Here is a 15942-nt window from a genome sequence, read left to right on the forward strand (position 1 = left end):
ATTCTGATCTGTCTGAACATTGCTCTTGATAATCTCTTTTCCAGTAAATGGAAACCAGGTGATTTATTATTGTACTTGACATTTTCTCTCTAGAGTAAAACATGGGTTGCATTGTCTTTTCTGCAAATTTCTTGAAAATGTGCTAGACTCGTAATTATTAATTTCTAGACCATTGTTTCAAAGGCCAATATTAAAAAAATGTTTTAAAGTCAGGCTAGTGAGCTCAATAAAGCTGAATAAAGAATAAGAGACATTCAATCTGGGAGTTGTTCTTAATTTAGTCAACTGAACTGTTCTGTTTGTCATAAATTAGATCTTCTCTGCAAAAGCAGATAACTCCTCCTGCATCACAAATACAAGGAACTTTTTTCTTTTTTAAAGATTTTGTTTATTTTTGCGTAGAACTGGTGTGTAGGCCAGAGATGTGGGGAGTGAGAGGATTCACCAGAGATAGAGTGGGGAGCAGAACAGGCAAATATATTGAAATACACCGCTAAGGGGAGAGTGGGTGAAACAGGAGAGGTCTGCTGCCCCATGTGGGTCAGCTCCCTGACTGGGGAATCAAAATCAGGCTGTCGCTGTCACGGTGGGCCATTGTGGTGGTAGTACTGAGACTTACCTGCTAGGCGACCAGGTAGGCCCAAGGAGCTTTTTCCTTTTGTTTAAACTGGTTTTTGCTCTTGACTAAATAAACTGGCAATTTCTCAGTTCACATATTAGAGTATACCTTTCCTATTCAAATACATGAGAAGGTTCCCTGTAGTCAAGGAAAGCTGCCTTCCTTTCCTTTGGAAGACTTCCATTTGAGAAGCCCATTCTTTTCCTCTGCACTTGCTTCTCCTGGGGGATGTTCAGTGTCATTAGTACAGAAGCCTAGTAACAGCAAGGATCCTTTTTCAAAGTGAAGATTCTTCACAAACGATGATAGAGTAACTCCTTTCTTCTGAAAAAGAATGTTGGTCTTCCTTTACTTGACACTCCTTTTACTTGTCTCTTTGGGGATGAGGTGGAAATGCCAGGGTATTTAGAGAGGAAGATGTAGAGAAATGAGTATTCATCTAATGCCTCTGCCATCAGCAAACAGAGGGACAATAGGCATGTCATTTAACATGCTAGGAGCTTCAATTTCATTATCTGGAAAGCAAGGCAGTTGTATTATATGATCTCTGAATTCTTACTATTCTAAGATCACATGACTATTATTCTTAAGGTTCTTGAAGATAGTTGCTCCCAGATATATACACTTTGCCATTATCTCTGGAGATACTGTGGACCACACTTCAGAGATCTTTTTCTTTGATATAAATCTCATCTACAGCTGATTCTACAAGTGATGTGTTTGGGGGGAGTCTTGGGAGAGTTGGCCTATAGTGGAAAGGTCCTAGAAATGTTTAAGGCTGTTTCAAGATTTGGTTGTCTTTTAATTATCTGATTGATGTTACCCAAGCAACTTTGTCACAGCTTATCACATTTTCTGATTAACCACTAAGTCCAAGTTAGCCAAATTCCCAAGCTAACACAGAGCCAATCCAATTCCTTCTCCATTGTTATTCTACAGGTACTGTCGCTACAACATGGACTTTGGAGTCAGCCAGAGTTGGGAGTTCATAATCTGATTCAGGCTTTTTCTGACTTTGTTATAAGTCTGTACCCTAATATCATCATTTATTCAACAATAACATTGAAGTGCTTACCTTAAAAATTATGGTATCAAATGTGATGATAGACAAGGAGAGAGCTTCTCACATTCAGTGGGGAACACCTGACAAATGTCAGGTGTTGACATTTATGTACCTTTTGACCACTTATGAAACACCTTATAGAATTAGTTCCATTGAGGTGTTATTGTGGATTTGCTTTGCTGGGTAAAGTATCATTTATGCATTGAAACCAGAGCCATGTTTGTGGGGTAAGGATCCTGGCTGGGGTTGGGTCGTGCCAGATCCTGAGCTTGGCTGTCTTGAGGGTCTCTTCTAAAGCATCCTTTTTGTTTTCCAGGAATCTGAATTTCTGTATTTGGAATTTGATGAGGCCAAGGTCAACCAAGTTCTGAAGAAACTTTCAGAAGTTGAAGAAAGTATCAGCACTCTGATGCAGCCAGCCTAGCTGAAGATGGAGTTACTGAAGCTAAGATGTTATGATCCCTTCCCACTGATCTGATTTAAAAAGAAAAAAAAGCACTGTAGCTTCATTATCCACATTAATATTAAATCCTAAAATTCAAATCTTGCTTACCTCTGCTTGCTGGGATTTCATTCTCTCTCCCTTTCATTTACTCTTACAGTTTTATTACAGAGGTTCTTACACTTCAGCATTTAGAGGCACTCATAAAAACATTTTTTCCTAGAAGGAGGCTCCTGTTCCCTATCCCCAAGCACTTGTATTCAGTAGGACTAAGTAGTGTTAGAAACCCTTGTTATGGTCATTTATTCCTGGGTAGGATTTTTGGTATTTATACATAATAATATAATGCAAGAATCAGAAAAGAAGGAAAAAAAAATCTTATTCATATAAATTCAAGACTGAACAAACGCAGTATGTCTTGAGTTGAGGCCTAGAAGAGTCTGCTTAATCTAGAATTTTGCCAACTCTAGCAAAACCTGAGATGCTTCTAGAACTGATTCAGGCATTTAGATTAGTTCTGCCTAAATCTGGGGGATCTTCTTTGAGCTACTTAGAAACTTGGGACTTTTCTGAAATCTAGAACTAATCCAGCCTCATCACAAAGGGAGCCTTTTTTACTTAACTGAAGTTATGACAGTAGGAAGGGAAGAGTGTCTACTGAGGTGATAAGAGATTTTTTACTTCAGAAAACTTAACCTATATATCAAATAAAACATCTTTAAGAGAACTGATGTAAAAACTATGTGCTAGTTGAGAAATTATACCCAATACCAAAAATTTTTTATGAGGAAGAAACTGTCAAACATTATTTTGAAGCTATGCTTCTTGTTGAATAGGTTTTGTCAGTTGCCTTTGAGATGAATGTGTTCAAACAGTGTAGTTCTCTTGGTCTACAGTGACAGGATATGTCAATTCTAATGAGTTTATTTCAGGCAGGAATAAGTCCTTTTCTGTTAAGCATATTCTTCTGAAATGGAGATATTTTAGGAGCTCTTCAAGTACCTAAGCTGAAATTACTGGCTTTCTCCCTGATTTAAACCATCCCAGCAGTTAGCAAATAATGACCAGAGCATTTTAAATGAGGACCCTTTAGAAAACATCTTGAATCGGTAAATAGATTCAGAAAAAGCATGTGGTTTGGCAAAGAATTATTAAAACTTACTTTCTGTTCCCAGGACTACCATCATATGATCCTGGAGAATTAAGCTCCTGCTGTAAAATAGAAGAAAAGAATATTTCATTAGATAATGGGGCTCCATATTTCACTGGAAGGAAGAACTGTAGCTACCTCATTAGTGTTGATTCATATAGTCAATGAAAGATTGTGGAAGCCTGGAGGAACATGGACCAACAGGGAGAGGAAATCATTCTTATGGACTGAAGCTCTATTTCGGACAGCCTGTGAATGTAGTAATAGCGACAAAAGTGGACACTCTTTTAGTATATCTCAAGCTTTAGGTTGTTGGGAGAAGATATTTTTAAAAATTAATGTAAACTGTTTTTCAGAATTATAATTACTAAAGAAACTGGTTACTGGAGGTAGTTCCCACATTTAACACTAAATACCTTTGAATGCAAGTGGTTTTGGACAGGACTTGTTTGCATGTGTTTCATATTTACTGATGGTTTTTTTAATGAGTTTTTCTTTTGTTACCAGAGGAGTGTATTTTTATTGTAGGAGTATGTTTGTTAATAGTCTATTGTGAAAATATAGAAAACCCTAAAGAGAACAATTAAATGATCAATCAACCTATCATACCATGAAGATTAAAAAAAAAAAAAGAGGACTAGAACTGGGGAAAGAGTTGACTTTCTCTAAATAAATTCATGAATGTGTTTTCTAAGATTTTGATAAACAACTAGTTTACTTTCTAAAAAGGCTATATCAGTCTATACTCCCTTTTATAAAGAGTAAGAATAAATCACTCCCCTTCTTGCCTAACTGGGTATTATCTGTTTTTATATTTTCTATAATTAACTTGTTTTGTAATTTTTGGTAAATATTTATTTATGCATACACGAGCTGGGGTGCAGGCCAGAGGTGTGTGTGGGGTGGGGAGAGGATTCACCAGAGACAGAGTGGGGAACAGAACAGGCAGATGGACTGAAATACACTGCTGAGGGGAGCAGTGGGCGAATCAGGAGAGGTCTGCTGCACCATATGGGTAGCTCCCTGGCCAGGGATCGAACTCGTGCTGCAGCGGCTGTGGATAGTTTCATAAGTTGCGTCTTAACCCCTTGCGCCACCAGGGAGGCCCTGTTTTGTAAATTTTTGCGAGGGACAGTTACTAAAACCAGGACCTCTCCAAGGGGATTTTGCAAGCATGGAGAATGGACCATGGAAAGAGAAAGGTGGCATCAGGGTCCTAACAAACCCCACTAGATTTCTTATCTCAGTTATACTAGGTTAAAACCACTTTATTTTTGCATCACTTTTTATAATAGCTGTATAAGGAAGCATCCTAAGTACCCCGTGATAAAGGATAGGGAAAGATGTGGTATATACATTCAATGGAATACTAATAAGCTATAAGAAAGGATGAAATGCTACCATTTATAACAGATGGAATGAACTGTAGGAGATAATCCAAAGTGAAGTAAGCCAGAAAGACAGACAAACATTGGACAATTTCACATACAGGAGTGTAGGGTAAGGAAAAATGTCAGGTTTTTCTGCCCTCCCACCATCAGGATAGATGGGGGATCCTTGCGGTCCTGAATGCGTGCATGCCTCATGGCGGGCACCTGGAGTAGGGTGTGGGCATAGGTAGATGGGATTCACCTGGGCTGAGACTGGCTTTTAAGGGCGGCATCAAGGGGACGCCAGTAGAAGCCGAGAAAGAGAAGCCGAAAGAGAAGCCGAGAGAGAAGCAAAGAAGCAGCAGAGATCACCGGAGAGCCCATTTAGAGTGAGGATTTGCTGGGGGCTCGGAAGCCTGCCAGCCTCCCGGCCCCCCAGCACCCTTGCCTGTTGTGTACTGGGTAAACCCCAATAAAAACCTGCAAAAGCCACTGAGGGCTCCAGGACTCCTCCTTTGCCTGGTCTGCTGAATCAGAATACCTGCACTGTGTCCATTCCTGCCTTACAAGGAGTAATATAAGGAAACAGTAGATGAGTTGATAAAGCAAAATATTTATAAACTAAGACATTGATAACTAACCTGAGGCTTCTGGGGATAAGAGGGAAGAGAAAGGGAGAAGGGTCAAGGGACAGGTTATAAGGGGTGGTGTTGAGGGTTAGAATTGGGGGAACCACTTTATTTTGAGTTCAGGAAATGTGTGACAAAATAAAAATATCCTCAGCCTGAATCAGACCTTGTAAAAATTGTCCCTGCTTGAGCAGTAAGCACTCTAACTTCAGGTGTTCAGATATAGCCTCGTCAAACCAAAAGTTGCTTTCAGAATAAAGTCAGAAATAAACTCCAGATTTCAGTAGTTTCATGTTGATAAGGAGCAAAGGATTTAGAATTATTCTCAGGAGTTGCTTCTCTTAGAAGCTCTGGTTCTTAATCGGTTTTATCAGTGAAGGCTTACCTTCTATCTTATAGCCTCTTATATAACTTCTCTTTCCCCCAGTTTTATTTTAATGGTGATTCAAAAAAGATTACAGCATTTTAAAATTCAGTTAACTTATTCTCCCCCAAATGCAAGAAGGCGGTGAAAATCAAAGGATGACATTGAGTATCTGAACTCTAAAATAGCTAACATGTCAAGTTATTAAAATTCTTCTTTTAGACCTAATGAAAATTTATAAAGTAGAAATTAAAGAAAAATGTTTAACAAATGTTAAAAAATACTGTTTTTTGAAGCACAGATTAGACTAGTGAAGGGAAAAAGAAATAGAAGAAAGCCTTCTTGAGTCAGCTCAGAAGTGACTGCATATTTTCCTAAAATAATAGGATTCTGGAAGGGATGCATGAGCCTTTGTAGGATAATAGCCACCTTATAATTCTTAGCTGTCCAACTTTCCAGCCACAATTTTCAAATATTTTTGATGGTGATTTAGCCCGGAGAAGAGAAACCCCTAATAGGACATAATTAGTTTGAACTTAACTCTAGTTGCAAAGTACACATTTTTTAACCTCAAAATTTGAGACATAACTTTTTTGTCACTAGATGTGATCCATCTTTCCTTTTCTGGGGATGGCCATAATTGTCTTTCATAACATCACAATTATATGCAACAGTGAGCTAGCCTTTGTCACAAGGAATCTGCCTGAGCCTGCTTCCTGTCTGATGAATGGTACCAACTGACGTAAGTTACAAGTTCACTACACATGTTATCAGAATAAGATATTAACCCCGTACATGAGCAAATAGTAAAATATGGGTATTTACATCATTTTCTCACCAAGGATTATAATTTAGACCTGTTGTTTCTTTTTCACCTGGTCTTGACTAGCTTTCTGTTACCAGCTGGAGTTAAGGTTTCAGGTTTTGTTGACTCAGAGGATATAGGCAGGGGAGAAATGGAAAGGAGGAAATATAGATTTGAATGCACAAATGGAATAAGAGATTAAACTCTTTAGAAGAAATTTAAGCTGAAAAAATAGTTAAAATCTTTAATACTGGTAAACTTTATATTTAAGAAATAAGTTTGGAGATTTTATATGATTTGTATTCTGGCTATTTTTAGAACTGGGGCTAAGATTTGGCACTGATTTCAGAATGCCTGATTTGGAGGCTTTTGGTAGTAGTTATTTTATTTTCTTGTCAAAATTGGGGAAACATCTGTACAGATAGGTCAGAGAGCCTTGCTCACTGTGTTCAGATGATGACAGTCCCTACAGTAGTGTTTTTTGTATGTAGATGTGATCTTAGGGTTTGTGAGGTTCATTGTCAGTTGACACCTGCATCCTTGTCAGACCTGTCTTTATGCTGAGAATGCTCATGCCCTTTGTAGAGCGAGGTGCTGTTTGTGATGGTCTTGGCCTCAACTGCCCACCCAGTGCCATCCACCTCTGAGCACAGTGTACACAGTGAGTCTGCTGCTGCCTGTAGCTTCCTGGCGGTCACAGTACCCCAGTAGCCAATGCATTGTCCTTATCCTAGCTGGACAGTCAAACCGAAGCTTATGAAATACTGCATAATATTTGGGCTGTTAATTTGTTGTAACAATGTCTGTAGTAAATGCTGTAGTGGCTTCTTCCTTACTATTATGTTTTTTTCAACATGGTCTGTCCATGGTGCAGTAGAACCAAAATCAGATTTTTAAAAAAGTTTTCATTATAAAAGTCATGCATGCTAATGAAAAATTTATTAATAGGTCTTTAACTTTTATGTCAGTATAGAATTGTATAAAGCAAAAAGTAAGTGCCTTGCCTCCTGCTTAAAAAAAAAATTCTCCAGAAATGGTTGCTGTTAATGTTGGTGTGTTTCCTTCCAGACACTGTCTATGCACAGAGAAAAAGGGAGGTATGTGTGTATATATATACATACATATATAGATACAGGAATGATTACACATCCAGGCCCCTGTATGTTTGTAATATATATGCACATACACATACACATTTATGTAGTTAGTTGTGTAGTTATATATATATGTGTATGTGCAGATATGCTTTCAACTTCATTTTAGTGGTTCTTACCTTTTGGATGACATTTATGTCTTCCATGAAAACTGAATTCTCTTCCCCATTTAAAAAAAAAAAAAGCTGCCATATTCACTGAATTTTTCTTTCAGTATCAAGGGGTTTTTGAATTTTTCTTTCAGTGTCAAGAGGTTTTTGAATTCCCAGAAAGCAGTCTGTACCACCTCTGCCCTTCTCCCCAAGGTTTCATTAAACCAATGGCAACCTAGAAATTAGCAACAATTTATAATGGGTTTGGAGAGATTATTTATAGCAGGAGCCTAATGAAGGAGAATATTCAGGATGTTCTTTGTTGAATTTTTTGGTCAAAAATTTCACAAAAAGATTTATCACAAAACCTTACCTTAAAGAACTTTACAAAAAAGGCTGGGTTCACTTCTCTTTTTGACATGGGGTTCATTTTTCTACATGACAGCCCCAGATTCCTCATCTCTTTGTGCCTGCTGAACTTTCCCAACTTCCCTCACAGCACCTGCAACATTTCAGTACACCTCCTTGTCTGCATGTCTCCTCTCCCAGGGGTGAGAACTACTTAAGGGTGCGTATCTTATCTCACATTTTTCTATCATTCCTCCCCTCCCCACCTGCAAAAGTCCCTACATGAGTACAATAGATGAATGAGTATCAGTGGTAAGATGTCTGAGCTGTATATATATATGTTTTTTTTTTAAGATTTATTTATACATACAAGAATTGGGTACAGGCCAGAGTTGTGGGGGATGAGAGGCTTCACCAGAGACAGAGTGGGCAATAAAAGAGGCAGATTGACTGAAATACACTGCTGAGGGGAGCAGTGGGTGAGTCAGGAGAGGTCTGCTGCCCCATGTAGGTAGCTCCCTGGCTGCGGATTGAACTCATGTTGCAGTGGCTGTGGCTAGCTTCATAGGTTGCGTCTTAACCCCTTGTGCAACCAGGGAGGTCCCTGAGCTGTATATTAATCAAATCCATAATTTCCATTTAGTGGGGGAAAAGAAAGCATTTGACTGAGATCCAAATCTGAATCACAGCTCTGTACAGGATCCTGATTGTTTGACCTCAGGCATGTTTAGTTTTCTCATTGGAAAATGAGCGTGGTAGATGTAATTCTCAGGGTTAAGTACTAAGGAGTAAACAAGATTTAGGAGATTATCTTAAAAATGTCTTTTAGAGACCCAAGGGCCCTTTGGCCTGGTTCAGATCCTGGCTCTTTTATTAATAGTACCGCCTTAGTGACTAAGTTTCTTCATTTGTTTAAAAAAAAAGCCCAGGGTGATAATACAGTAGTACTACCTTAGTAAGCATATTAGTGCAGATAGCACAAGGAGTTATATCTGCTGAGTTAGCACGTACACATGTTTGCTGCTGCTATTATTATCATTTTTATTACTCTTAGGAACTCTTTCCTCAGGAAGCTGAAACCAGTAGCCATAAAGCATTTTACAAGCAATACAAAGCAGTTACCAATTAAGTACTAAATGGAATGGTGCAAGTACAATTTCTATAAGAGTTTCAGCAGTGAGAAAGGGCAGGAGGAGGCTAGAGTCGTCAGGAAAGGTTTTAAAGCCAGAGCTTTTAAAATCAGGCAAATTTAAAGATAGAGAAATATTTAGATGGAGTTGAAAAGCCAAATAAATGAAGGTAAAAACAATGTCTTTGGATCTGGATGTGGAAAGGGAACATATTTCCAGGAAAATGGGTGGGACACAACTCTTCATGGAAAGGACCTTTCTTTTCTCATGGTGGATGTTTACAACCCAGAATATAACAACTCATCATCTGGTGCTCTGGTTCTTGGTGATGAGTTATAAAGGGAGAGCTAAGACAAAGAAGACTAATGCATTTGTGTTCCCATGGAAGATAATCAAACAAAGCTAAACATAGCTGGAGAAAGAGAACCTATGACTGCTAACAGACATGGGCCTGGGCAACTGAACAAACCCCAAGGCTCACTTCCTCCTTGGGGAGTTGAGACCAGAAGCAGATTCTGTAACATCCCTTGAAGAGCCAAGGGCCCTGTCTGCCCTGATTGGGAAGGATTCTGAGGCCTGTTTTTTCGAGGGTTATTTACCTGCCTCTTGAAGAGAATTCCCAGGGCCTAGATTTTGGGAAGAGAAGAGAAAGTACCGTTGAAGGAATCTTTGTCTTGTTAGCTCATGAGATTCATACTGATGTCCCCTAAACAATTTGTAAGAAGGAATAAGGATTCTTAAAAATAAAATCCCTCGCTGATCTTTCCCTCAAAGTAGTGTTCAGTTGTAGAGGATTTTAAAGGGAGTTATCACTCTCTACAAAACTGAACTTAGTCCAAAGGGTTTATATATATTGGCAACCAACATCAGCCAAAGAATGGACAAGAAAGGAGATAGGCCATGTGACATTTTGTTCTTCCTAAGCTCCAGGATGACCTGGATTGGCCAGAGTGAGGTTTCAGATTTTCTGAGCGCAGAGGCTTTGGACATCATAGACCTAGAAGTTGCCTTTTCCCCCAAACCCCTCTGAGTTAGAAGAAAGCAAATCACTTCATAAATTACTGTATTTAAACCATGGCTGTATCCATTTACTGGATAGTGTATCTCCACTTCAAATACAGTCTATAGTGAATTTAGAGAAAAAAAAACTTTCCACAGTATTGGGAAAATTAATAATCCAGGGGTATCTAAGTAGAGAGTTGCCAGGCCCACCCAACCCCCTTTTTTAAGATAGGTTGAAGAAGCTAATCCTTCTCTTTAATGCTATGCATGTAATTTTAATAAATGGGAAGGACAATGCAAACCTTTAACAAACAATCCTTTTCCCTCTCCCTGTACACATAAGGAACAGCTGAATAAAAAGCTAAGGGAATTTGATTCTGCTGGTCCCTGAAGAGCTGGAGAAATCTCCTCACTGGGGACCTGACCCTGGGAGAGTCAACTTGCAGCCCTTATAGGCCAGGAGCCCAGGAACCATTGCTGGAGGGGCAAGACCCTGCAAGTCCCTGTTGCCTTTCATGAGCCCTAGGAGAGAAGTGGTTGCTGTGTAACCACAGCTGGGCCATTCTTTGTAGATCAAACGCCACACCTAGTTTTGTACCTGGAAGTTTAGCCAATTAATGGTTCAAATGGTTTGTTTGAGGAGACAAATAGTGGTTAAACTTTTATCCTTTCCTTCCATTCTTTTATCTTATCCTGATCTTCCGAGGACTGAGAATTGTCTGATGATGTGTTCCATTTCTCACCCTTTTATTGCCAGATGCTAAATTACCAAGTTAGTTAGAATTAAGTATGTGCTTCCAAATAAGCCAAAGTTTCTTCGAGAGATTTAAAAATTTATCAAAAATCAACCATAGTCATAGGAAAAATGAGAACTTTGTAGAATTTCTTTTCTTTCACAGCGTTTCATTTTGAATTATAAATGTAGAGAAGAGAGAACCGTCTTTTCAGGAGCCTGTAAGAGTCTTAATCAGGCCTAATGTCCCACAGAGCTTCCAGAGTGTCCTGGGAAGAGGCCCTGATCCCTGGAGAAGGAGGAATTGTTTTCCAGGAGTAACAGGTACCTCCCATACCAGGAACTGAAAATCCTGAGAGTGGCTTTTTGGGTGGAAGTTTATGGATAGTTCTGTCTTTAAGGTGTTGTTTTGTTTTGGTTTTAGCGTTACACAAATAATCGCATGGATATTTTGTCTTTGAAAAATCTTTTAAACTTTATAATTAAGACTAAAGAACCCTGTTACCAATATTGTCAATCTTGGTTTCCTCTTCTCCAACAGTAACCTCTGTGGTCACTTTGTCTCTTCTTTTAGAGAGAGAGAGAATGTGTGTGTGCGTGTGTGTGTGTAAAATTTTTGCCTAGTGGCAGAAATGCCCTTATTTACAGTACTGTTTTATGTATTTCTGTAATGTGTTGCAATCATACTATATGTATTGTCCTACGTGGCTTTTTTCCTTAACAGTAAGTCTTGAGATTTTTCCAACTGCCGAGACCAAAAACCCCCCAAACGAGCGCAGAGAATACTTGAAAGTGGAAACATCTGAGTTACAGAAGATGCTGAAAGAAATCTAATCCAAGCTTCCCTTACCTAGTTAGAACAGAGCTTTGGTAGAATTAGCTGCCAGGATCCTCCCACTTCTAGCCTTCAGCTCTCTTTGGGTCTCCAGTTAGGGGGACACTGACCTTGAGCATTAAGATATTTAAAAATTGTATAAACAAACCTCATTAGAATCTTACATCCTTCCCTGCCTTATTACACAATTATATAAATCTTACCCTGTTCTGGGAGCTACTCTTCAGAGCACTATCAGCAGGGCCTGCATGCATGATAAATTTTTATCCTGTTACTCTTTTGTCAGTTCATATACAACTCCCTCCCTCCACTCAGATCTATGTTGGTAGAAGAAAGTTTTTCCTCCAAACAGTTCATACAAATTTACCCTATTGACTCCAACTGCTGCATAGTATTTCATAGTCAAAATAGTTTGGGTTTTTTTAATTAAAAAAAAACCCTATCAAAGGATTTTTAGGTTGTTTCCAACTTTTTCCCATTAGAAATAATGCTGCAGTGAATATCCTTGCACATATGTCTGTTTTTACACATGTAAATATATCTTTAAAATACATGTGACATTACTAAACTTGGAGTTGGGAGGCAATGTGTACCATCAGGTCTTGTGAACTGGTATGAAATGGCTCCCTCACAGAACTCAGAATCCTTCAAACTCAGGAAGCATATAGATGTTGGTGAATGGCCCTCAAAAATAGCCCAGTCAACTTATACTTTCACTAACTGTGTATACAAGTATCTATATGAAAATGTCTTGGCCTCCCTGGCGTGCAGGGGTTAAAGACTGTGCAATCAAGCAATCGCCGGCCACTGCAGCATGAGTTCAATCCCGGGCTGGCCAGGGAACAACCCACATGGTGCGGCAGACCTCCCCTGTCTCACCCGCTGCTCCCCTCAGCAGTGTATTTCAGTACATCTGTCTGTTCTGCTCCCCACACTCTCTGGTGAATCCTCTCACACACACACCCCTGCCCCCAGCACCTCTGGCTTACACCCCAGTTCTTGTATGCATAAATAAATAAATCTAAAAAAGAAAAGAAAGTATCTTGATAATATCACACTTGCTTTGCTAATGTGATGAGTCAAAAATAGTATCACATTTTGCCTGGCATTTTCCTAATACTAATGAGGGTGAGCACTTTTCAAGCCTTTGCTATTTTTATTTTCTCTCCTGTGAAATGGGCCATATCTTTTGCCTGTTCTTCTTTTGAGTCTTTTTGTCTTTTTCTTATTGATTTGTAGGAGCCCTTGATGTAGCCTGAAAATACATTTGTCCATTAGGGAGTTTTCCATCTATTGTAGGGAATAATAATACCGGGGGAATATTCCCAAGTTTATTGAACATGTGCTATATAAACAAAACCCATCAAGGACTGGGATTGAGAAAGAAAAGAAAACATTGTGTATGTGAAACTCTGTGCACTTGTTTAACGTGGTGGTAGGATCAGTTAAACACAAACATGAATAAAAATACTAATAAAAATTACTGTTAAGGGAAGAGATATTTTATTTTGGCTCATTCAACGTATCATGTTTTCACAAATATCTTACTGACTTCACTTAGATCACTGTGCTTTCTTCTTGAGGGAATTTACATATACCAGCACTTCCTATTCTCACTGAAGTCTTCCTGTGAAGCCTCATCCCTCATGTACTGTTGGCACTGATCTCAAAAGGTGGAGTGCCTTTCTTGCTAGGCCATTTCTTTCTAAAAATGACTGGTTGTCCCTATCACTGGCACGCCATTTTTTGAGATGAATTAAGAATTCACAGTTTTTCTCTGAGGTGGACTGTCCTCAGAATCTCTCAAATGCATGATGCCAGGAAGTCTGTTCTGACAAAGACATGCTGTATAGAAGGAAACATAATAAATGTATCGTCTTAGGTGGGAGTGGTTAATGCATTTGAGATTATTTCATATTTTTGTATGTAACAGTGATTTGATCCTTTTTATTGCTGTGTAGTATTCCATTGCGTGGATGTACCACATTTTTGTCCATTGATCAGCTGAAAGACAGTTGGGTTATTTTCAGTATCGGGCAATTATGAATAAAGCCATTATAAACATTTGTATGTGGATTTTTGTGTGAACACACATTTCCACTTATCTTGGGTATATATCAAGGAGTGGGATGTTTAATTCTATAAAAGACTGCCAAACATTTCCAAAGTTTACCATTTTCCATTCCCTTCAGTAAAGTATGACATTTCCAGCTATCCACATTTTGAACAGCACTTGATACTACAATCAGTTTTTAAACAGTTCTTTTTTTTTATTTTAAAGATTTATTTATTTATACAAGAACCAGGGTACAGGCCAGATACGTGGGAGGGTGGGAGGATTCACCAGAGACAGAGTGGGGAACAGAACAGGCAGACTGACGAAATACACTGCTGAGGGGAGCAGTGGGCGAGACAAGAGAGGTCTGCTGCGCCATGTGGGTTTCTCCTTGTCAGTGGGGATCAAACCCGTGCTGCAGAGGCTACAGACAGCTTCACAGTGTGGTACTTGATCGCCTGTGCCAGCAGGGAGGCCCTACAATCAGTTTTTCTAACCATTTACTGTACATCTAGTGGAATCTTGTGGTTTTAATTTGCATTTTCCTAATGACTTGTGATGTTAAGCATCTTATGCTTATTTGCCATTTGTATATCTTCTTCAGTGAAGTATCTGTTCAAATTTTTGCGTAAATAACTAGGTTATTTGTTTTCTTATTATTGAGTTTTGAGAGTTCATAATACATTCTGGATACAAGTCCTTCAAAATAGTTTCTCCCAATATGTTTTCAAAATAGTTTCTCCCAATCTGTGGCTTCTCTTTTCTTTTTCTTAACAGTGTCTTTCACTGATGGAAGTCCAGTTGATTTTTATGAACTGTTATTTTGGTGTCATATCATCATATATGTCTTTCAACTTTCCGTGAGTTTGAATTTTTTCATTTTTGATTGCTGAAGAAATGAACTTTTTAATAATAGAAGTTGGGAGGGAAAATTGCAGAGACAGCTTTTTTTTACAAAAGCAAACAATTATTAAAAGGCAAATAGCAATAACAAAAAGAGAGTCCTTTTTTCCCTTCTCCAACGATACTCCTTTTCACCCTTCAGTCCTCCACAAATGCAGTCTCTTTCAAAACCTGTTCCTTTTTTAATTCCTTAATCAGTCTCTGAGAGGAGAGGGGCAGACTTCTAGGAGAGCTTTGGCTCTGAGACTATGGTGGCGCAGTCTCCAAGTCTGGGCTGACTTATTGCTCCTCTAACCATTAACCACACTACCAATCAGCCAGGTCTTCCTGCCTCAGGCAGGTGAAAGGCTGGCTGAAGCTGCAGAATCTGTGGCCTGAGAGAGATCTTAGCATGGCAGGAATTATATAATCTCATTACATGTACAGGTGTTCCAAAAAGAGAAGATAAGCATTGGGAATTCCAGCCTCTGAACTCATTTCCTCTCCAACTACTTCCCGGCCTGTGTTCCTACTGGACACACTGCTTCTGGGCAGAGATTTGCCCATCATACCCTACTCAGAAACTATTGGCACCTCTCTTGCCCCACCACCTCTATGATCCTTTGAAGTTGATTTGAAGGACAATGAGTGTCCAGGACAGGCTCCCTGAGGATGTTTCCAAAGTGGTGACCCAGGTAGTGGAAAACCTAGACACTTTTTAGAGTTCTTGTCATGCCCTTCAGGTTGCACTTGCTCTGGCAAAAAACGAAAAAGCTGGAAACAGATGGGTGCTTAACTCAGTTTTGGGGCCCTAATTTTCTAATTCCTGACCTACACCTGTATCAGATGTCCAGGATTTGCCCTGTCATAATTTAAATAATTCTGAGTCATCTTTGAAACAGGCTTTTTTGGATAGTCTTTAGGAGACCTCAACTTACCCAGGTCTATTTTGTCATTAGCCAAAAGTAGACCTTTTTCTGGGAGAAAGTCCATCTAATTTGTCACAATTAGCCTTGACCCTACTGGCTGCCTTTGCTACATGGGTGATATCTGGCAGATCAAATCATCTCCAGGATGGTCTCTGATGTTCCAAAATTTTTATCTTGCAAACCAGTCAGGCTCTACGTCATGCCTACTTAAACCACATTGGAGTGTCCCTGTTAATCATGTCCTTTCCCACAGTCAGCTCCAGACACTTCCTCAGCACCACCAACCAGTGATCCCAGAGCGCCTACTGAGTACACTGTCTCCACATCGCTGTTGGTGCG

General features: G+C 39.2%; 1 protein-coding gene across 3 annotated transcripts in view; it reads left to right on the forward strand.

Annotated features, from left to right (window-relative positions):
* COMMD1 (copper metabolism domain containing 1) overlaps window positions 1-14066 on the forward strand; it is a 166645-nt gene extending 152579 nt beyond the window's left edge. For 2 of the 3 annotated variants that reach the window (XM_037527465.2, XM_037527466.2), the window contains exon 3: window positions 1999-14066. In XM_037527465.2, coding sequence (XP_037383362.1) covers window positions 1999-2106 — 108 coding nt within the window. In that variant the 3' untranslated portion in view covers window positions 2107-14066. The remainder of the gene's footprint in view (window positions 1-1998) is intronic. The other variant, XM_037527464.2, reaches the window with a different exon arrangement.
* Window positions 14067-15942: the final 1876 nt, after the last annotated feature.

Source organism: Talpa occidentalis, unplaced genomic scaffold, assembly GCF_014898055.3.
Source record: "Talpa occidentalis isolate TD23 unplaced genomic scaffold, MPIMG_talOcc4v2.1 talOcc4.5, whole genome shotgun sequence".
Classification (NCBI taxonomy): Eukaryota; Metazoa; Chordata; class Mammalia; order Eulipotyphla; family Talpidae; genus Talpa; species Talpa occidentalis.